At 42.2% G+C, this 23,422-nt stretch overlaps 3 protein-coding genes across 5 annotated transcripts; 2 read left to right on the forward strand and 1 right to left on the reverse strand.

Annotated features, from left to right (window-relative positions):
* Window positions 1-3,814: 3,814 nt before the first annotated feature.
* On the reverse strand, window positions 3,815-9,849 carry commd5 (COMM domain containing 5). Its single transcript, XM_035649872.2, has 7 exons — window positions 9,578-9,849; window positions 8,731-8,891; window positions 7,717-7,745; window positions 7,544-7,594; window positions 7,150-7,245; window positions 6,582-6,657; window positions 3,815-4,511 (listed from the first exon to the last, which is right to left on the reverse strand). The coding sequence occupies exons 1-7, from the start codon at window positions 9,696-9,698 to the stop codon at window positions 4,410-4,412; spliced, it is 636 nt and encodes a 211-aa protein (XP_035505765.2). The 5' UTR covers window positions 9,699-9,849; the 3' UTR covers window positions 3,815-4,409.
* Window positions 9,850-9,856: 7 nt separating this feature from the next.
* fam199x (family with sequence similarity 199, X-linked) lies at window positions 9,857-19,896 on the forward strand. 3 transcript variants are annotated; one of them, XM_035649869.2, is made up of 8 exons: window positions 9,857-9,988; window positions 11,438-11,616; window positions 12,870-13,089; window positions 13,246-13,404; window positions 13,537-13,698; window positions 16,139-16,322; window positions 16,463-16,566; window positions 17,590-19,896. In XM_035649869.2, the coding sequence occupies exons 2-8, from the start codon at window positions 11,450-11,452 to the stop codon at window positions 17,761-17,763; spliced, it is 1,170 nt and encodes a 389-aa protein (XP_035505762.1). In that variant the 5' UTR covers window positions 9,857-9,988; window positions 11,438-11,449; the 3' UTR covers window positions 17,764-19,896. The 3 variants fall into 3 exon arrangements, with proteins under 3 accessions (XP_035505762.1, XP_035505761.1, XP_035505763.1); XM_035649868.2 differs by lacking the exon at window positions 9,857-9,988 and adding an exon at window positions 10,009-10,327; XM_035649870.2 differs by lacking the exon at window positions 9,857-9,988 and adding an exon at window positions 10,009-10,267.
* Window positions 19,897-20,505: 609 nt separating this feature from the next.
* smim19 (small integral membrane protein 19) lies at window positions 20,506-23,055 on the forward strand. The gene is made up of 3 exons (XM_035649873.2): window positions 20,506-20,791; window positions 21,209-21,333; window positions 22,473-23,055. Exons 1-3 carry the CDS (start codon window positions 20,658-20,660, stop codon window positions 22,529-22,531), a joined length of 318 nt encoding a protein of 105 aa, XP_035505766.1. The 5' UTR covers window positions 20,506-20,657; the 3' UTR covers window positions 22,532-23,055.
* The last annotated feature ends 367 nt before the right edge of the window (window positions 23,056-23,422 follow it).

Raw genomic sequence — 23,422 nt, forward strand, 5'->3', positions numbered from 1 at the left:
TTCCAGATAATGAACTTGTCATAGTGACTATCCACGACCAAGTGCCGTACAGCATCATTTATCTTCTCATAAAGTGGACTGATGCGGTCTTGACACCAGCCCTGCATAATTCATGCCCCGTTATTGAATTTCAGACGGAAAACCTTTGTGAATTCCTGAAGACCATTATTAGTGCGATCAGTGCTGCTCAAGCGGTCGTAGCTGTACTTTTGAGGCAGTCGCGCAAACTCACAAACCTTCATCCTCCTGTATGAAAAGGAGATTGAAGTGAATTTTAAATTCTCAAGAGGCCTTTTAGTGACTGACTTAGATTTTCATTTGGGGGGGGGTTAAGCAACATTTTTGGTGTAGTCAAGGTTCAAAGAGTTGTTGGTTTGGTTTTAAAACTGTGGACTTACACAAGCGTCCACTTCCCGTCTCCATTTATTTGCTTACACAAGAAAAATACCAATGACATGACCTCTGACTAGCTGCTATGAGTCACCTGTTACATGAGGGCTTTTGTTATCAAGTTATATGAAAATTCCAAATGAGGATCAAATGAAAAGGAAAGTGTGCAAAATTTTCATGGCAGACAGCAGATACTTTTGGGATGGTTGAACATCGGTTGGCCCATTCAGCCCCCTTAGAGAAATGTAATGATTATGCTCATGTGTCTGGGACATCCTCTCACAACTTTCACAGATGTTCATTTGTGAATAATGCAGTAACAAATCACTCAGCGTCCTTATCATTGAGTATTTTGCTTTACTATGCATATTTCAAGGTTTGCATTTTCAGTAGCTCACTCGTTTATGAATTTAATGACATCAAACCTGGTTGCAGCAAAGTCCAGGGCTGCAACAACTCTCAGTGGCCGTCGGCACAGAGTTGGAAGAAACGAGGCCGTCGGCACTGGGAGCTAAACCAACATCTGCCTCCAGGCACTGGGCAGCGTAGAAAGTGAGGCGCAGGGCGAGTCAAAAAGAAAAATCTAGCTGAATGACATCTTGGAGACTGTATTATAGCGTAATATGCACATGATCACCGCTTACACTCTTAGTGCTCCTCATGATGATGATAATAATAATGATGAACTCCCAGTAGTGATTGACTCCCTATAAGGCTATAGCATTAGAAGTAGGTCATTGTAAAGGTCACAGTTTACAGGTTAGGAGCTTGTCCTTCAGAGAGTCTTGATTCTAGGCCACATGGTATTATTAGCACTATCTGAAGCTTATCAGTAGTATTTCCTCCAGTCTGAAAATAAGTGTGGTTTGCTGTGAGGATAGTGAGGGGGGATTACGTGTTACTCAGCTGATCAGTGCCCATGTCCATAGCAGCGGTGCTGGTAATATAGGTCGGCCAGTCTAGCCTCTGAACTCAATCCCACACACAGACGCAAACGACGACTGACACAGACAAACTGACACACATGTAAAAACAGACCGACTGACACACTTGTAAAAAACAGATGGACTGACATATATGCAAATGAGGACACTTAGAGTATTACGCAAGCACATAAACACACACTGGACACACAACAACTGACGCATGAACGCAGGCACGCACGCACGCACGCAAGCACATGCACGCGCAGATCAGAGATCTTCTTGTCCACTCACACCTTAAAATGTTGCAGTGCGTGTTTTTAAATGGGTCAACAATGCAGTCTAGACAGCTCACCTACAGTAGTTGCTATCTGGCTGTTCCTCAAAGTCACCTCACAGACTTATAAAACATGGTTCTTGTTGGCCACAAACAAAGGTGGATATTCATGTGATATATCTCAATGCAGCCTGTGTTTTTTCCAGAACACCGTGAGGCATCACATTTCACAGTGAAGTTCTCATATTTCAGGGCATTTAGCAATTGGAATGCATAAACATAGAGGAATGAAAAGCACAAAAGACTCAAGTGTACAGGTGAGAATGGTCTTGAATCCGTTTTGGTACTTGTAAACTTCTTGGAACATTGGACATACTATGTGGCTGAAGCTTGTACGAACACGAAAAAAGACATTATTACCATTTCAGGGCAGGAATAGATTTGGTTATGGTCATGTTCTTGTGTGAAAAATAAGATTTATGCCAATATGCAGTAAATTGGCAGTTTACAAAGAACTGGAGGCTGATGTGTGAAAGTATCTTTCACAAGACTTTGAAAACATCCTAACATGACATCATCAAATATTACCTTTACATCATTTTTTTTAACATATATTATATGACCATGACAGTGTTGTATGTGTGCCATGTAATATTATGTAATTATGAGTGATCATTTACGCAAGCTTGGAATTCATATTATAAAACACGTAGGAATGAATCTTTCTGTTATGTGCTTTTAACTTTTGTAATGTGTTTATCTATACAATAACATTTTTAATATATGTATATATACATATATATATTTAACATGATAACCTATAACAATCCTGTACGTGTGTGTGTTAATTTTTTCCATCTAGTCAGTAGATTTAAAAGTATTTGATATGTGAGGCTGAGGGCTTGCAATTATTGGCTATAAATCTGTCTGGTTACTCTTAGCTAAACTGATAGGACAGGGGGTTTCTTTGTTCTCTTGAAGGGTATAAAAAGGTAAAGGGACACGGACGGATACTACCGCGTGTGCACACACACGCCTTAAAGGAATTCAAGTCCAGTGAATAAGATATGTTTATGGTAAAACGGGAAAACTTTGTAAACTTTATAGAAAACACGCCTTATTCAGGTATGAAGAAATTGGCTAACGTGCAGATTTCCTGCAGCAATGAAAGTAAATGAAACCTTGAATGTTAATGCAGCCAAAGTTGGTGGGCAATGTCGGTAAAAAGACAGTGTTGGAACTGTTACCACGACCGCTGATACATCAATATAATCATAATTAATATTGTACTGCATTCATTACCACTGTGTTATTATCGGAATGATGAGCAAAAGGCAAGTAACAATGGAGGTCAGACCGGTTGGTCATATTTTAATCTTATAGCAAGATAATGAGCCAAAAAACCTGAAGGAGGCTTCAAATGCTGATGGTGAAAACAAAGCAAATTCATTAAAAGTTCATGGAAACTTCTGCAACAGTGTTGGAATGTTCCATTTCCATTGTAGGAAGAACGTCACAAATGTGTTTGGCTGCTTAATCAAACATTAAAACTTAATCTATTTTTTTTTAAGATTCCATGATTCCTGTATTAAAAATGTATTATTTTGTTCAATCCCTAATTTTTGGAAAAACTGAGACATAACTTTCAGTAACATTTGGGGAAAATGGGGCTGTGTCGTCTAACTTCTGACAGGTCATCACAGTTCAGTTAAAAAAATAAATGGCATTTTCTTTAACGATTTTAACCGAATTATTTACCGATGTAGAAATTATTATTATTTTCTAGGGACATAACAATTAACCTTTTGTAAATGCACACCATAAACATTTTTACGTGTGAATTTAATCTTAAAAATAGTTGAATTTATCTTTCAGATAAAGTTCAATCCATATTACGTAGGAAAGGATCACTTTCTTAGTTTAGTGTATTAAGAGTGTTAAATGCAAATTGACATTAAGTCACAAAACTAAAGTAATGGAGTAATTGAAATTTTGACCAAATACTGGCGCTGTGAAAAGTCCGACAGTCACCAAAGTTATTACAATTCATCCTGAGAGAAACATGGATGTCTGCCCAAAATGTCATGACAAACCAAGCAGGTGTTTGAGACATTTCACTCAAAACCGCAAAGGTGGACCTCAGGGTGGTTGCCAAGGGAAACGTCATTATCAAAGACAGTAGGATTCAACCTCGGAACAAATCATTATTTTTTTCATTGCAAAATCAATAACAGACAAATTTTATTAGAGAAATGTGGTTCAAGAGGTTAACAAGTCTTGATGTTGTTATGGAAACCACATCAAAAAAATAACAGAAACATCATCATCATTTTATTTTTCATACAATAGTGCTTTTGTTCTGTCCCTGGTTTGAAGAACAGTTATATATAAAAACATGAGTAGGGAAGAACTTCCACTTTGTTCATTCATACTAATTCTGATGTGAACACAACGTTCAGTCTGGAACAACCTGACACCAGTTGAAGAGGCCACTTGAGAAAGTGTCTGAGGTTTCACTGGGCTGCATTTGTAATGTTGACACAATGGACTTGAGTTTACTGACCACTAAATTGAAAAAAAAAAAACACTAATACAAGTCGGATTTTATCGATTTTTTGTTTTTTAACAGGCTGAAACACAGGAAACGGTCCTGCGGTTCTCATGATTAAACAATGACAATGGTCAGGTATATTGGATGTCAACTCTCTCAGAACAAAACACTGTGCGAGTGCGAGTGCGTGTGCGTGTGTGTGTGTTCGGCGTTTGCAGTAAATGTCCACTAAATCTCACAAACTGAAAGTCCAAAGACAGTTGGTACGTCAGTCTTGGATTTTGAGAATGCTCCTCTTCTCCAGATCATTCATCTCTTTGAGAATCAAGGCCACGTTGTAACGGAGCTCCTGGAACTTAGACACCGGCACCTGAAGAGGACAACAACAACGACAACAACAACAACAACAACAAATCACTAACAATGTAACACAGACAGCTGTGTAGGCTGTAATGATACATCATATGTTTACAATGACATGGGAAACCCTATAGTGAAGGGATGACAGACATTCCTGAGATGTTTTTAGTTCCAGAAAGTCTCCAAGAGTTTAGCTTCACAGGAAATGTTTCCTGGAAGAGTCCACCTCTGATGTCTCTACAGGATGCGGGGTGGGCTTTAACAAAAGCAATATATTTTCTAAACCGACTTACTTAGAAGCATAAGGTTTAACCAATAGCTTCTATAATTAATTTTCCACTCCTCCTTGTTTTAACTCTTAACCGTTTGTTCAAGAAGGAGTCGGAGACATCTCTTCTCGCCATTCCTTTACTTTTGGTCGATTACATCGGGAAAATATCCGTTATTCAAACTCCGGCAGGAAGAACATATCAGGTAGAGATAAAGTCCATCAATAGATTCTGCACATCGGATGTTGTTGCTACTAATCTCCTAATCCCGCCGGGATCCGATTACGTAACTGCCGCGCTAGGTGCAACGACAGCAGTAGTAGAAGTCCTCCCTCCCGCTTTCTGTCCACATCGTTAGCCTAGTAGCCTACTTTGAAAGTCTGAAGTCTGTAACTGAGTTTCTATTTTAGCATTATGAGGCAGGGACACTGGGGCAGGAGTCTGGCGCCCCCTGTTGAGCCAACATTGAACTCATTTTGTGGAAGATATACTTTTGCTTTGTCTGTTCTCTCTTTATACCAACAGCTCTCTGGTTGGTATATTTTCATAGTTATAATAGAAGTAATAAATGTCACAGCAATATTATAAAGGTTGTTTTTGGCACAGAAAAACTACAATCACTTGTATAATATGAAGTCATATTGCTACGCCTTTTTATTCAAATGTAATTTGAATTAATATGCATGGACATGCATAAGATTATGATTTCAGGCTGAAAAACTTAAAGTAGATTCAACCCATACACATTGCAATGTTTGTTTTTTGTCAGAAAAAAAGGTTGATTTACCAAGCGATAGAACATTTCTGTAATTTGTAGTGTACTCTACGCTTTCATATTTTGCATTGTATTTAATATTTCTGCTGATTCAGCATAAACAAAGACAGTCAAATTGTGTCAGAAATACTTGGTAAAGAACAGGTTCTGGTTCAGCTTATAAAGTTGACTTAATTATTCCACTGTGATCCTTTTATGTAACAACTGACCCAGACATACAATGGCCCCACTGGCTAATAACCGAATTCTTTCCAAAAAACTTACACAAGCCAAATAATAATTGACCATACATACAGATTATGTAGATAAGATAAGATATCCGAGTTTCTGAGAGTCCAACTTAAAGACAGTTCTAATGCAAACTGGAGCCAATTTAATAACCAAAGCTTGCAAAACCTGAATGTGTAGTAGCTGGTATAAGTCCTGAGAGTTTAAGTAGAAATCGCAAAAACACTATGTGTCGCAGACACAATAACTTCCACAAATTTTCCCTGGGTAGAAAAGAGGGTTTGAGAATAAACATCATGACTTTGAGTAAAATGTGTTTTAATGTTTAGGATTAGGTGCCCTAATGGAAGCTTCACACATGTATGGAGGTGATGTGGTGCCATGAATGTTCTGCTTAATGCCTCAGATTTTCAAAGTCGTAAGCTCGCTGTACCGTTCACACTACACGACGTGCTGCCTTGTAATCACGCTTTCAGTCGTTGTGTTGTTCACACTACAGTGACTCGTCTGCAATAGGGACTCACACATTGCATGATCCTTTAGCAGGATAAATGTCTCTAAAGTACGTTTTGTCACATTTTGTCACGGGAAAATACGAATTGTTTGTCACTTTCACGATGGACGTCAGAGAGAAACTGTGTTCAGTAAATTGCAGAATACTCTTATGTTGCAGGGTCAGAAACGGGAGGAATTTTACGTCTCGAGTCTCCTGAAACGTCTTCCATCAGCTCACACAATTGCCAACACAATGTACATAAAGTGGCAACGAAAACCGGATGAAAAGCTATGTAAAGATTTGTAAATGTACCTCGAAGCGGTTGAAACTCCCGTCTGACAGTTTCATCTGCATCAGTACAGAAGGCTGCATGGCCCTGGCTAGAGAGCTGGAGAGACAGAGGAGACACGGGAAGACATGGACTTCATTACAATGAGACCAAGTTTTTTAGCTTGCACTTAACCTTCTTTTAACGAGTACAACGATACAATTAAAAAACACTTTCAAAAGGTTTAAAAGTCTGATCAGTAACATTTTGGTCACATGCGTTTCTCTGAGGTGCTTCCTGTACAGCGTTGCCCAAACATCAACTGTCAATTCTAGGGTGTTTCCATTACTCTCAGATACTTATCTGTCAAAAGGTCATTTTATAGAGAATCTAGGAAAAACTAGAGAAACATTAAACACCTCCACTAAAATAACCCTTTTTCCAAGAAAGATCAACCAAACAACAAACAGAATAACTTAAATGAGCTGGTCTTGGTTGAAAAACAACTGTCGCATTTTAGTCAGTAATAACTTATCCAGAATTTCTAACACTGTTACGTTGAACACTATGCAGATATGGTTATGACAGGAGTTACAGTCATCAGTACATTACCTTGTAGAAATGGCAACATCCACTCTCCATTTCAACTCTTCTATTGTGGGTAGGTGAGGATCATTCAGGGATCTCGCTGCCTCTAGAGCTGCACGACTAAAAACACAAAAAGGAATAGCTATCACAATGTCTCCATGAGTGGCATCTTAATGTCACCTTCATCATCATCATCATCAGCACCATCACCATCATCAGCAGCAGCACTGTTCATGGACAAATCTCAGATGGTAAATGTTGTCCTGCTGAAATGATAAGACCCCACAACAGTGACCAAACAAGTTCCAGTGAAAATGAGATAGGTCAGTCCTCTTCACCACATTCATATAAAATGGAGCTCTGTGGCTTCATGAGGAGACACGAAAACACAGATACAAATTGTGTAGGACCAACATACCGATTTCCAAAAACCACACTGGAGAAATCTGTGATGAAGTCTTCGGGTATCCTAATTGACAGAAACACAAAAACAACAAATTCAGCACTTGGGGCAGGCGTTGTGTTCTGTATTAGCATTAGCGATAATGAATCAAAACACTGAGCGTGTAACCAAAAGATGATGAGCCTTGCCTTAATTCCCTGAGATCTTCTTTGAAAGCCTGTAAGGGGACATAAAAACGTGAGTATTTTCCTCACAAACATAAACACTTTAATTGTAAAAGATGCAATTCAGTGTGTATGAACGGAATCCCATTAGCATTTTGTTTCCTACATACCCACACAGATGTGGATCTAATCAGGCAGTTAAAGAGGAATCATGTGTTAGTGAACCATGTGCAGCCAAGGCCTTAAATAAACCCTTGGTGTCCTAATTCCACACTAAATCCTAATAGTTTACATTATGTACTACATATCTATTGCTATACCATGCTGGTTTTTGCACCAATTCCCTGAAATATTAACATACTTTGAGAGGATGTTTGCAAGATGTGCACATTGTCAAATCAACTTCAGGGAGAGAAAGCAAAATGTTTTGTCTTCTAAGGTCTTTCTGTGGCTGTTGCTCCCGCAATTTATTTATTCACTCAATTAATTTCAATTAATAGCAGCTCTGTTCTATTCAAGTGTCAGTGAGCAGTCTGTAGTGACTTGTTCACTACTCTTTATACAACAAACAGTTTTGGACTCTCATCACATGTCATCATTTTGCGTCATCACATGACAGATGTTTCGTCACAGTACACTTTAGCACATTGCACCGCATTGTAGGACTGTGAACATAAAATACTACTGGGATTTCTGAGGCCACTAAATAGTGTATACATTACAATACAAAGTTAACAATTCAGACAACTGAAGAAGCTAAACAGCACTCATCTATCTTTCATTTCAGTATTTACACCTGTGCTCTGTGGGAAAAAGGCCAATGATGTCCATTAACAGCACCCTTAAAGTCAGGTTTTTTTGTGAGTATGCGCAATAATGTCTGACACCATGCTTCATTTTATCAGTGTCCGCATGCAAATACGTATTCAAAACCTGCTTGGTTGTTTATAGTGTGGCATTGGGACACCAGTCATGTCTCGTATCAGTGTCGTAATTTGTGTGTCAGTGTGTGATTCGCGTTGATCAACAGCAGCGCACCTCCTGTTTGAGCGATGACGTTGGGATGCGGATGGCCTCGGACAGCAGCCTGTACATCCCGGCTATGATGTGACCGAGTCGCTTCTGCGGGATGGTGCTGCTCTCCGCTATCGTCCTCATCACTTCCCTGCAGTCCTTCCCGTCCAGGGCACTGACCACAGCTGGGGGGAACATTATTCATACACACATTTAACTCATTTGTTTAGTGCTGTCTGTGATGACACTGACTTAGGCATTTATCAAAACGAGGGCTGCAACTAATGATTGTTTTCATTATCGATAAATCTGTCGATTATTTTCTCGATTAATCGAATAATTTTATGATAAAATGTCATAAAATGGTGAAAAATGTTGACCGTGTTTCCCAAAACCCCAAGATGATGTTTTGTTTTATTCCACACACAAAAGATATTTAGTTTACTGTCATGCAGGAGCAGAGAAACCAGAAAATATTCACTTTTAAGAAACTGAAATCAGAGAATTTTTAACCCCCCCCACCCCAAAATAGTTGGCGATTGATTTAGTAATCTATTACCAATCGATTAACTTTTGCAGCTCTAGTCCACACAGCCAAGATATTCAGTTTACTGTCATAGAGGAGCAAAGAAACCAGAAAATATTCACATTTAAGAAGCCAAAGAAGCTTTCTTTTCATAAAAACGACTACTAATCGAATAAGGGTCGCAGCTCTAATCAAAACCCCGCAGTAATGATTGTTTTATGAAGCATTACAGCTATGTTTCTAAATACATAGACATGCTTATAGGTGGCTGCGCAAGTTCGTAGTGAGCGATAGTAGAAAAAGAACGAGACATTACGACGGTGTCATCAGAGAAACGGCATTAACCTTTCAGGATTCTTCGGAACATGTCGTGGTCCACATCCTTCAGATTCTTCGACATTGACTCGATTTCTGGCGGTATCCTGCCTCCCAAGAAGCTGGAGTCCTTTGCATGACTCGAGGCCATGGCTAACCACGCACTTAAAATACAATGTACGCAGATGACTTATATATTTAAAAAACAAAACAATGGTACATTAAAGTACAGTCTTTCTTGTTGTCTTTAAAAAAAAAAAAGGATTTCTTTGCTGTTTATGTGACAGCTTCCGCATTCGGGTCACATGACGCTCGCGCTCGCGCTCGCGCTCGCGCTCCCGAGAGTCTCGCGGTGACAGCGGAGAGATTCGTCGAGACGGGGAAAGAAAGGGAATCTGCAAATGGAGGTGGCAACAATGGCCTCGCGCTGAACGACCAGAGGTTGGTTTCCTCCGACACACGCAGCTTCTCGACCACGACGACCTCGCCGGGTCCGCGGACCGCTCAGACTTGCTCTCGTGCGGGGGGAAAAAGAGCAGTGCGACGTCGCTCTGTGGCCCGGCGAAGCGCGGCGCGGACGTCCGGAGCGTTAGCAACCAGCTAACGACGTTAGCTCGTGTTGTGTTTTTCGCAGGCTAGCCCGTCTTGCCCTCACCGAACACGGCGACACCGTGGAGGGAAAGTGTGGCCCAACTTACGAGGACACTCGCTCAGCTGCGTGTAAGAAAACAACTCCCGACTTCTCTTCAAGTGTCCCGCTTTGGGAAGCGGATGCTCAAGGTGGATTATAGAAAAACGGTTGTGTCAACAATTAGCATCAACTCGAACAGCGTATTTATTATCATCGGGGGTAAAAGACAATATTACACTAGAGGAACTAGTGTCAGCAGCAATGACCCAAAGACGCGATCAGCCCCAATCACGACTGGAAAGCTAAATTTGTCAATTTACCCTTTGCTCATATTTTGTTGAAATACATTTTTCACTTGGAAACATTATGATACCATATTTCCCCGCTTGTCATGATCAATAACTCAGAGGTAAACAATGACAAACTTCCATTGAAGTCCATTCATCAATGTTCAAATTGAACTATATACCCAGTCATATTTTCGATCCTTGATTGTGAAATCAATGTTGCTTACTAATAGAGTTTTCTTAAGTGTTACAGAAAAATATGCTTGGGTTGCTGAATGTGGAGTCTGGTCAAAAAGGATCAGTTATAGAATTATATATTAGGCACTAATCACTTTCACCAGCCAGCTGGGTGGCTGGTGAAAGTGATTTGTTCAATCTCTGCAAATATTTCTTAAATAAGTGTATATAAGTACATGAAAACTTCACCCCGTAATTCAAAAAAAAAAACCTACAAGCATTTTCTGTTTATTGCCTGAATCTTTCCCTTCACATGTTTGTTTTTTTAATCTCAAACCTATTAGGATACTTTTACGACAACTTTATTATTAACAGAGTTTATGTATTGATGTTGAACTTGAAAGACCTTTCCCTGTTGATATTTTTGTTGTATGGTAATCATAGCTAGGTAATATTTGTTGCCATCTGTCTGCTAGCCACAGATTCCTCTTAGAGCATCTGGAAAAGCGCTTTATAAATTTGATGTATTATTACTATTATTATAAATAAATTCGAAACATTACTTGTGTCATATAGAGTTGGCATATATCAATATGTCTACAAACTGAACCTAATGTGAAAAAGTAAACATGGTAATGGACACAATCACCGTGGAACTTACTTATACTTTTTTGTTTTGTTGAGAATGTATAAGATGTATTAATCGGGCTTTGTTGTATATTTTTTTAAACTATAGCTGTGTTGAATGGTGCCCTGTTTTCTGTGTCCAACCGTTGCCCTCTTTTTCTGTGACAGGTACATAAAAGCATGTCTGATTCACTGTACGAGAAGTTTTTGGCACCGGAGGAGCCGTTCCCTCTCCTCTCCCAAAGGGCCAACCTCAGTGACGTGGGAACCCTGGATGTCAGCGACTTTGGCTTCGCGCTCTCGTCTTGTCACAGAACCGATCCCCTACACCGCTTCCACAGCAACAGGCAAGTAGGGCTTGTGTGCTCGCGTGTCCATACACGCGTCACCTCACCTGTCATCTGACTTTCAGATGATACTTTCAACAGATATCTGTAAGAAACTGTCATTGTTTTGTAATCTAACTAAAGATGTTCACCTTTACAGTAGTGTAGAGTTAGCCCAGGACCTAAGCGAATTCTGGGAGCTCATTCAGATTTGCTCTGCCAGAATACGATCTGGATCCCCTCCATTGGGAAGTGATCTCCCTGGTAAAAAACTTGCTTGTTCAACTACGATTATCTATTAATGGGTGGGGTTTATATCACGACGCAGACGGAAGGGACTTTTGTAAACAACCAAGTCTGCTGCTGATGAACGAGCATTTGACTTAGAGTACCCGATTCTTCAAATTCGTTCGCAGACGTTGTGGAATAATCACCACAGACATCTCCTCTCTGCTCTAGCCTGTTGACATTTACACATCACTGAACAGACGTCACATGATTTGTCTGCGTCCATTGGTAAAGCCTCTTGGAAATCAAAAATGAACCGAGAGGACTTCTATGTATTTGAGTAGTAGTCTGGCTACACAGGGCTAGGGTAGATTATCCTATGGCTCCAAATCTGGACCAACCCCAAACTGCCGCAGGATGTGCCACTGCAGCTGATGTAGATGTCCACCTCAATATGCTTTAGAAGAATGTCAATGTATACGTTTGTTTACAGCTGTGGCAGCCCTAACGTATTTTTTTATTGGGCACCTCCAAAATCTACTGCACGGTCACGGCGGTAATAACACATTTTTCTGATCAGATAAAATAAAGAATTCATGCTTCCACAAAACCCAAAACTATAAATAATAATTATGGAACTGCAAATGGATGCCCCTATAAAAAGTAAAAAAAGAAGTTATTCTCTTAAAAACCTGGTTCTAAATCTTCAGTGGATTCTTGTAATGTACGCATTGCCTCCTGCATCTATATATTTGTATATCCCCGTGAAGATAGACTTTATTGACATTTGGAAGAATTTTTTACGAGATTCGGTTGTTTGAATCTCTTTGAAATGTGCATCCATATCTTGTTCATACTACACATAGTCTCAGGAAAAGATCTCATCGTCACAAGTCACAAAATGACATTAGGCATAGTTCAAAAATTTCCTATCCGACTATAGATGTGACCTAAAGCCTATATATCCACTGCCTGATTGACAGCCCACACACAGGGTATGTGAGGCCCCTCATTGACTTTGAAATCCACTTGTTGTTTCTTTGCAGATGGAACCTCACTTCCTGTGGGACGAGCGTGGCCAGCTCAGAGTGCAGTGAGGAGCTCTTCTCCTCTGTGTCCGTGGGGGATCAAGATGACTGTTACTCCCTCCTGGATGACCAAGAACTGACGTCGCTAGACTTGTTTCCAGAGGGCAGTGTTTGCAGCGACGTCTCCTCCTCCATCAGCACCTACTGGGACTGGTCTGACAGCGAGTTTGAGTGGCAGGTTGGTGATTTTCCCCTGCAGATTTTTATGTGGTGTAGAACATAGTTGTGTTATATGTTTTGATATGGATATTAAAGTGACTGTTCTCATTTGAATCAAACTGTAACTGGGGGTCCTGTTTAAACATCTCTCCGCATCTCTCGGCTCTCCTCCCAGTTGCCAGGAAGTGACATTGCCAGCGGCAGCGATGTCCTCTCCGACATCATCCCGAGCGTTCCGAGTTCCCCGTGTTTGTTTACCAAGAGGAAGCCGAAGCTCCACCCTCACCGTAACCTGGACGAACTACCTTGGAGCGCCATGACCAACGATGAACAAGTAAACAAAGCCGACACACCTTTCTGTGCTACCGCAGTGTTCACAATTCACAACGATAAATCCCAAAAACTCTAGCGTTCTTCTTTGCTAGCGGCAAAACTCAAAGGTCTGTGTGTGTGTCGCTACTTCCAGGTGGAGTACATTGAGTATCTGAGTCGGAAGGTGAGCACAGAGATGGGCCTGAGGGAGCAGCTGGACATCATCAAGATCATCGACCCGTGTGCTCAGATCTCTCCCACCGACAGCGAGTTCATCATCGAGCTAAACTGTCTCACCGATGAGAAGCTGAAGCAGGTGCGTACTAAAAACCACTATTACAGTACGGAGCAACTGTACAGCTGGTTTTCGCTCACACGTCACATCATGCAGCAGAAAAAAACTGTGAGCAGTCTGTCACTAAATTAAAACAACGCAACAGCTACTTATTTACCTGTAATACTGACAAAGATGATTATAGAGATGTTTATGAGTTTATAGTATCAGCAGGTCTACTTAAAGCTACAGTGTGTAATATTTAGAAAAAAATATTGACAGAAAATTTAATAAATTGTCCATGATAGTGTGTTCATATATGTATAATCACCTGCAACAAAGAACTGATGTTTTTTCTTAACTTTGAATGCGTGAAATGTAGTAACATGAGGTGGACCCGACCTCCGTGTAAATCGGCACGTTTGTTACGTCAAGTTTTGCTGCGTTCCGGTTCCACTGCGACTCGGGAGGTCGGAAAAAATCACCACCCCAACTTCCGGGGTCTGAGTTCCGAGGTATAATGGAATGCTGCATTAAATACAGTTGCAGAAATCAGTCCAAAATACGTCCCATTCGCGTTGAATTTCCATCGCTGTGGGAAACCTGAATTGGAATTAGTGGTGCTCCAACATAAAGTGTCCTCTGATGGGTTCTCAGTTGGTTGCGGTTTGCAACTTTACCACCAGATGGCGCCAGAAAAGTACAAAAATTAAACTCTGGGGTTTCAATATGTATTACTTGCTAGTCCACATACACTGAACAAAATTATAAATGCAACACTTTCGTTTTTGCCCCCATTTTTCATGAGCTGATCTCAAAGATCTAAGACTTTTTCTATGTACATAAAAGGCTTATTTCTCTCGAATATTGTTCACAAATCTGTCGAAATTTGTGTTAGTGAGCACGAGATAATCCATCCACCTCACAGGTGTGGCATATCAAGATGCTGATTAGACAGCATGATTATTGCACAGGTGTGCCTCAGGCTGGCCACAATAAAAGGCCACTCTAAAAATGTGCAGTTTTATCACACAGCACAATCCCACAGATGTCGCAAGTTTTGAGGGAGCGTGCAATTGGCATGCTGACTGCAGGCATGTCTGCCAGAGCTGTTGCCCGTGAATTGAATGTTCATTTCTCTACCATAAGCCGTCTGCAAAAGGCGTTTCAGAGAATTTGGCAGTACATCCAATCGGCCTCACAACCGCAGACCAAGTGTAACCACACCAGCCCTGGACCTCCATATCCAGCATCTTCACCTCCAAGATCGTCTGAGACCAGCCACCCGGACAGCTGCTGCAACAATGCATAACCAAAGAATTTCTGCACAAACTGTCAGAAACCGTCTCAGGGAAGCTCATCTGCATGCACGTCGTCCTCATCGGGGTCTCGACCTGACTGCAGTTTATCGTCATAACCGAGTTGAGCCGGCAAATGCTCACATTCGATGGCGTCTGGCACTTTGGAGAGGTGATCTCTTCACGGCTGAATCCCGGTTTTCACTGTACAGGGCAGATGGCAGACAGCGTGTATGGCGTCGTGTGGATGAGCGGTTTGCTGATGTCAACGTTGTGGATCGAGTGGCCCATGGTGGCGGTGGGGTTATGGTATGGGCAGGCGTATGTTATGGACTACGAACACAGGTGCATTTCATTGATGGCATTTCAAATGCACAGAGATACGGTGACGAGATCCTGAGGCCCATTGTTGTGCCATTCATCCACGACCATCACCTCATCTTGCAGCATGATAATGCACGGCCCCATGTTGCAAGGATCTGTACACAATTCCTGGAAGCTGAAAACATCCCAGTTCTTGCACGGCCAGCATACTCACGGGACATGTCACCCATTGAGCATGTTTGGGATGCTCTGGATCGGCGTATACGACAGCGTGTTCCAGGTCCTGCCAATATCCAGCAACTTCGCACAGCCATTGAAGAGGAGTGGGCCAACATTCCACAGGCCACAATCAACAGCCTGATCAACAATCTGATCAACTCTATGCAAAGAGTTGACCCCACCAATACAGTAAAAGTGCACATTTTAGAGTGGCATTTTATCGTGGCCAGCCTAAGGCACACCTGTGCAATAATCATGCTGTCTAATCAGCATCTTGGTGTGCCACCCCTGTGAGGTGGATGGATTATCTCAGCAAAGGAGAAGTGCACAGATTTGTGAACAATATTTGAGAGAAATAAGCCTTTTGTGTACATAGAAAAAGTCTTAGATCTTTGAGATCAGCTCATGACAAATGGGGGCAAAAACAAAAGTGTTTTGCGTTTATAATTTTGTTCAGTGTATGTCCAATATGAATGTACAGACTAATGTGAGGTAACAAAATGTCTTCGATTCAGCTTTTGGGAGCCTGCTTTGTCCTTTTTGCTATGTTTTGGAGAGAAGCGCTATCTGCTAATGCATCGCCCTGTAAACCAGTGTACTGAAGATTGATTTGCATTTGTGTTTGTGTGTGTTGTCATCAGGTGCGCAGCTACATCAGAGAGCATAGCCCCAGGCTGCGGGCCAGCAGCATCCGAGAGGGCTGGAAGAGGAGCAGCCACAGCAGCGCCAGCACCGGCGGCGTCAGCGGAGCCAGTAGCAGTAATGCCAGCATGGTCAGCTCGGCCAGCTCCTCCACCTGTTCCACAGCCTCCAACTCCGTAGCAGGTAAAAAGCAACCCGGGCTGGCTGGGCGGTTAAGTGGAGCTAATGATGCTGCAGCCAGAGGAGCCCACACAGGTTAAACATGCAGCATGGTTGCCTTTTTTTCTGGCTGTAACGCTGTTCGTATTTCTTTTTCGTTGCAGGCGGTACTGCCTCGGCCTGTAGTGGAAGCAGTGTTGCTAACATCAGCAGAGCCCACAGCGATGGAAACCTCTCCAGTGCTGCAGAACGTATTAGAGACTCTAAAGTAAGAAACCTCTGCATATATAATACTTTCTAGTTGGTGCTGTCATTGTGTTTGATCATTCCATCGTCTTCACTCAGAAAACACCAGGAGAACGTTTTCTTTATAGACCTGGGCGATATTGGAAAAAGTCTTAGTCAAATAACTATTTCTGTCGAGCTTAAAGGTTGTGAGATGTGAAGATATCATAATATTTCAACCAAAGTTAATTTTGGTTTAAATATCATTTATTTTCTGACAGAAGTTGAACATGACAGATGTACTGAAGAACATTATCCAACTGCTAATGTATAATGCACTTGTACAACTGCTGAATCCGCTACAAGTGCTTTTCAACACATTTTGTAGCGCACATGATGCTTTGCTCCTTGTCGGACTTTGAATAGAGATAATATCTTCACACTACTGAATTCCTCGGACGCTTCTTTTAAATAGTGACCTCGTCTTTTGAGCCCCGTGTCCGTCGGGACGTCTTCTTCCGTAACGCTGTCAGTTAACATTTCCTGTCGTCATTCTCTCTTTTACCTCCCTCCCACTCCTGACGGCCTGATGTGCACGACGGCAGTAGCCCAAACATTAACAAGTGAGCTACTGTGGGCTGCTTCTCCTACACTCTGTGCTGTGTGCGTCAACCTAACTTGACACGGCTGTAACTCTAATCCAGCCACTTGATTGGTTCGGTGCTGCGCTATTATCATCATTGGCTGTTCGGGTTGTCCGTCAAACATGGACGGAACGAGTTCTATAGCCGTTGTATCGACCTTGTCTTATATTTCTATCGAGGAAAAGTTTTTTTCCGATAATTATCACTATCGTTTTAATTAAACCCCTGGACTTGACTGTTTCTGCTCCCGCTCTGCCACATACATGTTGTCTTCATTGTTACTCTTTGTGTTGTTTTACTGCAATTTCTTTCACCTCACCGCACCCTGAGCATGTGAGGTAGTCACATGATCGCCTTGATCCTCACCTGGGTATCTTCACTAATCCCCCCCCCCACACACACACACCTTTTTTTCTTTCCAGAAACGTTCAAAGCAGCGCAAGCTTCAGCAGAAAGCACTGCGCAAGCGGCAGCTGAAAGAGCAGCGACAGGCCCGCAAGGAGCGTCTGAGCGGACTGTTTCTGAACGAGGAGGTGCTGTCGCTACGGGTGACAGAGGAGGAGGACCGCGCCGGTGACCTGGACATACTGATGTGACACCAGTGAATCAATCAGTGCTCCCTCCACGCCTGCCCTCTCAATGCCCAGCCGCTAGCATAGAGCTAAGAGACCGCGCTAATCCCCCGCTCACTGCACGCATTCGCTTTAAATAGGCTGATGTTGCATTTTGTAAAAAAAAAAAAAAGTCATGTCGCGAGTAATAGCTTTTAGTTGCCTTTAGCATAGCTTGACATACTGCTTGATTATACTAGTGTTATGTGCTATAACCGCTAGCTGCTGCAAGCGCTACTGAGGTGGCTACAGTGATAATGCTAAAATACTGCTAATGCTTTGATTAGATATTGAGCTCAGTCGAACCTGCCTATGGCCAGTGCTGATGCTGCGACAGCCTAGAAGCTCACAGGCGCACATAACTGTTCACTACTAATGACGGTTATTTATTTCTGCTTAATAGAGTTTACAATAAAAACTGCTTATAGATGCTGACCCTGTGTATATCCACTGCTACTAACACCCCCACCACCACCGGCAGAAGGACAGATCGGGCGAGCGGAAGCAGGGTTCGGCCATTTTTGTGCAAATGCTGCGATGACAAGGTGACAGCACATTTACTTTTTCTAAACGTTACAAGTGAAATTATCGTGCATGTTTATTTTGCGTTATTTTATGCAATATTGGCCATAGTTATTACCCACCTGCCCACAAATATTCCCCCAAGTTCAACAAAGCTGTTTCCATCCTGGTGAAACTCTGTTGGACTGCAGCGTGAGTTTAACCGGCTGCCTCGTCAAATTGAACAAAACAGGAGATTTACTGTTATTTAAAGTGCACACAACAACAACAGCACAAAATCTTGGGATTGAAATCCTCACATTAATACATGGCGTCTCCAAAATGATGAATCCTAACTGAGAGATGGAAAAGAACAAAGAAAATGAAATACTCCAAATCTAACGAAGTTGCCAGAGACGAAGAGGTTGGTGACGTGGAAAAGGAGACGAGCCGGTCTGTCTTTCTACCCGCTGAGTGTTGTGGTTCCTTTTCACTCTGAAGGCGCAGAGGGAGCACTGACACGCCGCATGTTTCACCCGCCGCTCCGCACCGAGCCTCCCGCGTTCGGTCCCGTGACTAACAAACTTGCATCATTATTTGCTTACACCTGTTTAGCTTGCCTGTATTGTAAATAAATGATAAATAACGGCATATTTACTGCTCGCTTTCAGCTTTTCCTTGGTGACGGTTTGATTTAAGCTTTTTTCTTTTCTTCCTTTGTGTATATGTGATGACAAAGTACTAAATTAATTGGTCGTCATAGTTTAAAAACTTAGTTCATTGTCACCGATTCTTAACAAAAATCTGAGTCTTATTTTCATGCATTTAGTTGATTTTTGTACTTGATTTCGGTCTTCGTCTCAGAAATCTTTTCAACTCGTATCAAGTCCTCTTTGTGTGTTTTTTTTGTTTCCTACAAGCACTCTTGCTGTGTGTTTCTTCGAGCAGCCACATTCATGTACATGAATGATCTGAGCACCATCGTTAGTCTCGAGCATTTAAGCATTGCTGAAGTCTCACTGGGAGTTTTTCTGTCTGTGCTGTATATGACCGGTTTGGTTTTTGTTTCTTAAGCATTTGCATCCAAACATTTAGCCAATAGCTCAGTTTTCAGAAGACTTAATTTAAAAACGTTAAACTTAGTACAATCTACAACAATGTTTGGATCAAGCACTGACGCTTCAAAAATAGCTCGAGGTGCAAGTTGAAACTATCATGCTATTTTCATATTTGCGGACAGTATAAGTCTTCTTTGGTCTACCTTGTAGGAAAAACCTTTCCCGCAGTGTCTCGGTTATAACACGATGAACCACTGTAGTTATCGGCCCAACAGCCTGCTGTCCCTCATGACATCTTCTCAAGTGTACTGAGCTTTGGTTCCTGTCTCTCGTCTTGTGTTTACAGTTATTAATTACACCGATTATGTTGAAAGCAGCTTTATGTATTCTGTAGTAATGAATTAGTAAAACTCTATTTTGGAAAATGAGATAATTTTGAAAGAAAAAAAAAGAAACAAGCCACAGTGTGATGCAATAAAGTTACTTGTGTATATAAGGTACCATGTAATTGCCGAAAAACGAATGGTATTGAGTTGATTAAACATGGTTTGAAAAATAACCCTGACTGTTGGTCAAACTTATTCTTTTAGAAATATTTTATTCCACACCATCATCTGTTGACAGTGTTGACTGCAAGAGGTTCAACCTCGGTACCGAGGGGAGTTCACTCACTTCACAACTGCTCAAATTAAATAGAGATGCCAGCATCAGTGCAACTTTTCAGTGCAAATAGCTACAATAAAAACTTAAAATGAGGTGCATTGTGGCAGTGAGGTTTATATTATCAATGAGATGGCTTAAATATACAGCGTATATAGGTGCATGTGTTAGTGGGGTGCTGTGATAGGGAGTTCATTTAGAGAACACTGACTGGCCTGCTGCAGACGGTTTCTGTTTTGCATTCTGGTGGATTGGAACCAGCAGGTTATAGAAAAAGTCATGACACTCGATGAAGGAGCAGTAAAAGGTGGTAAGAATGACCTTACGGGATATTGTGTGTCAATAGATGAAAACGAAATGGTATTCAATGTAATTAAATAAGAGGAAGGGTGCAAACTTGAAAAAAACAACCTCGTGTGGTGCGTGCTTCACGTTCGAGTTCATGTTTTTGGACACTAGGGGGCGGTGACGGTTCCTGCTACGGCGGTGCCTTCCTGTAAACGGGAAACAAAACACGAAGAACGCGGACGCGGAAGTGACGTCGCGGTGTTTACCTACGAACTAGCGAAGTGCAGAAGCCCATTTAGTCCTGTGTATCTCTCTTTGTTTTTGTTTACATTAGTTAGCCACAGAGTTTTCCGCGTGGCCCTTCGTGTCGCGATGGGCGCGCACGGAGGTCTGGGCAACGAGCCCGATTCCATCGACTACTCGGTGCACGAGGCCTGGAACGAGGCGACCAACGTCTACCTGCTGGTCATCCTGGTCAGCTTCGGGCTGCTGATGTACGCCAGGAAGTAAGCACGGTTCGCTCTTTCACTTAGCCCACGGCCGGGCGGAGGGACAAAGCAAAGGCGTGCGGTTCGTGGTTCGTGGTTCACCCATTCGCGGCTTCTCTTTAAAAAAAATACCGCGATCCAACCCATAGATTTCGGATCCACCCCGTACTGCTTTGACAATTTGTGCATTTCTAAGTTGTTTCCTGGTAACAGGCAAGTGCGCGTGTCATATCACGTGACTTGACATTCAGATTTTATCTGTAGTGTATGTTGTCAATTTCGGCATTGGCTAAATCACCCTAACCCTAGTGTTATGATCGAATTTGAACATAAATCACTGGGTGACCTGCCGTAAAGCAAAAAAATGGCGTTCTTCTCTTCATGCGACGTACCGAGTGTCTCTTCTTTTTTTGTTCTTCCTCACGTGCGATCAAGGAACAAGAGGAAGATCATGCGCATCTTCACTCTGCCTCCCACCGCCGGCAGCAGCCCCGAGCCCAACTTCTACGACAGTCTGCAGAAGGTCCGCCTGCGACAGCAGCTGGAGATGTACTCTCTGGGTGAGTGTCGGTGCACATCTGCCCCGGACCGGAGAACAACGATGCGTCGATCTGGAGAGTCTCATAATCCTGATTGTCCAATCCAGATGTTTTGGCCTGTCCAGATCAAACCCACCTCCAACTAAATCCATCCAAATCACAAATCATTGTCTTCCACCCACCAAACACCACTCCGTTCAACTCAGCCAGCCTCGGCCCTCTCGCACAAAAGATCCAGCCTGTTGCCAGAAACCTCGGCCTATTCAAAATCATCTCAAAAATCCAACCAATGCTCTCACACCCCGACCTAGTGAAACTGACCCACAGCCTCATTTTCTCCCGCCTAGACTGCTGCAGCTCCATCCTCTCTGGTGTCAACCATAAAATCCCTTGCCCGCCTCCAACTGGTCCAAAACTCAGCAGCTGGGCTTCTCCCTGGTTTTAATAGACGGCATCACCTAACCCCAGTTTTAGCTTCACTTCGTTGGCTCCCCGTCCATTTAAGAATTGATTTAAAGATTTTACTGACTTCTTTTAAAGCACAGCTTGGTCTTGCTCCAAGCTACATGAATGAAATGCTGATCCCCTACGAGCCGGCTCGCAGCCTCAGATCCTCAGGTGGGTCTTTACTAGCTGTTCCGAGCTTTCTCCATCAGGGCCCCTTGACTTTGGAACAGTCTGCCCGAGGAGATGAGGCTGGCAGAGTCTGGGCCTTCTTTTAAGTCACTTTTAAAAACCCATTTCCATAGACTTGCTTTTATGTGATGTCGTCTTTTTATGTTTTTTAAATTAAATTTTTATATACAGATGTGTGACCTGAAAACCGTGTTTTTGTTAGAATGCAGATTTTAATTGTCTTTGATTTGTATGTTTTTGTGAGAGCACTTTGCGAAGCTGCTTCTAAAAGGTGCTATATGAATAAAATTATTATTGTTATTATTATTATTATTATAAACCCTTTCCCTACTACAGGACTCAACGGAAATCCAAAATGTTTAGCACACATACAAACACATCATCACTGATGAAAAGTGTTTCCAATACTTTTGGTGGGTGGTTTAATGATGTTAGATTCTTGGTCACACTGTGGTTTATGTTGTCATCCTGGGTAAATCAAATTGTTCTGCTGTCTTCAACTTGAACTCTTTTTGTCTTTTTAGCCAGAAAATTTGATCAGCAGCAAGGCCAGACAGACAGCGTGCAGCTCTCCATGGAATGAGAGCAGGCGGAGTCCCCCTCCTCCTCCTCCTCCTCCTCCTCTCTCGGTCAGAGAAACATTCGTGCAACTTCAAGTCCGTCTGCACGTGGATAGGAAAAGGACTTAGAAGGCTGGACTGGTCAGCGACTGTGAATGAGACACAACTCCTTTCCTGGTTGTTTCTGTTTGGCCCCCCCCGCTGAGACGAGTCTCTCCATTCACCGTCTGTCGTCTCCCATGGACCAGAGCTGGAGGGATGAATGGAAGCCAGCAACGCTTGTGAGTGTGGAATCTTGCAGGTCTGCTGCTGCGGCACACAGTCACGTCATTCCTTACACTATATTTGTGACACTACTCTGCGGTGTCACAAATATAGTGACGTGTCATTCTACCATGAATTTTTTTTTGCTCACCAAACATGATGCTTCAAATTTAACCTAAGTTATGGATGTTTTTTTTTTACTTGTTTGTAAGATATGTTTTGTGAGAAGTGGTATAGTAAAATTGAGTGAAAATAAACCTACAGTGATAGAGACTGGAAATTATTTGATCACCAGTGCTTCTTTTGTTTTTGGTGTTTTGTCTTTTGAGTCGGTTTGACCGTGACACAGCATGAAAGTGTCCAACAGTCTCTTGTATCTCACGGAGAAAGGACAGAAACATTTAGTCATTGTTGACAGAAAAACAAAGGGGTTGTCCAATCATTGGCGGTGTGGCTCTGAGGATATCGACACTAAATGTTCTTAAAATTCTCATCGGCCTCAGATGTAGTTTGTGAACTATATCTCCTAAACATTAGCATGATAGGTTTGTAATTGTGAGCATATACTGTATGCATGCTGTTTTCCACATTAAGCTCAGAGCGCTCTGTTTTGCTACAGTGCCTGACGCCTGACAGGGCTGCAACAGGCC

The sequence above is a fragment of the Scophthalmus maximus genome, chromosome 9 (assembly GCF_022379125.1).
Source record: "Scophthalmus maximus strain ysfricsl-2021 chromosome 9, ASM2237912v1, whole genome shotgun sequence".
In the NCBI taxonomy this organism is placed as follows: Eukaryota; Metazoa; Chordata; class Actinopteri; order Pleuronectiformes; family Scophthalmidae; genus Scophthalmus; species Scophthalmus maximus.

What these genes read in the sequence shown, in the direction of transcription:
- commd5 (XM_035649872.2), bottom strand. Translation starts at nt 9,698, where the DNA reads ATGGCCTCGAGTCATGCAAAGGACTCCAGCTTCTTGGGAGGCAGGATA. An exon ending in CGTCATCGCTCAAACAGGAG is followed by an intron (nt 7,746 to 8,730) that starts GTGCGCTGCTGT and finishes GTCCCCTTACAG; the next exon opens with GCTTTCAAAGAAGATCTCAG. An exon ending in GAAGATCTCAGGGAATTAAG is followed by an intron (nt 7,595 to 7,716) that starts GCAAGGCTCATC and finishes TCTGTCAATTAG; the next exon opens with GATACCCGAAGACTTCATCA.
- fam199x (XM_035649868.2), top strand. An exon ending in CACCGCTTCCACAGCAACAG is followed by an intron (nt 11,617 to 12,869) that starts GCAAGTAGGGCT and finishes GTTTCTTTGCAG; the next exon opens with ATGGAACCTCACTTCCTGTG. An exon ending in ACAGCGAGTTTGAGTGGCAG is followed by an intron (nt 13,090 to 13,245) that starts GTTGGTGATTTT and finishes CTCTCCTCCCAG; the next exon opens with TTGCCAGGAAGTGACATTGC.
- smim19 (XM_035649873.2), top strand. Translation starts at nt 20,658, where the DNA reads ATGGGCGCGCACGGAGGTCTGGGCAACGAGCCCGATTCCATCGACTAC. An exon ending in CTGCTGATGTACGCCAGGAA is followed by an intron (nt 20,792 to 21,208) that starts GTAAGCACGGTT and finishes CGTGCGATCAAG; the next exon opens with GAACAAGAGGAAGATCATGC. An exon ending in GCTGGAGATGTACTCTCTGG is followed by an intron (nt 21,334 to 22,472) that starts GTGAGTGTCGGT and finishes TTGTCTTTTTAG; the next exon opens with CCAGAAAATTTGATCAGCAG.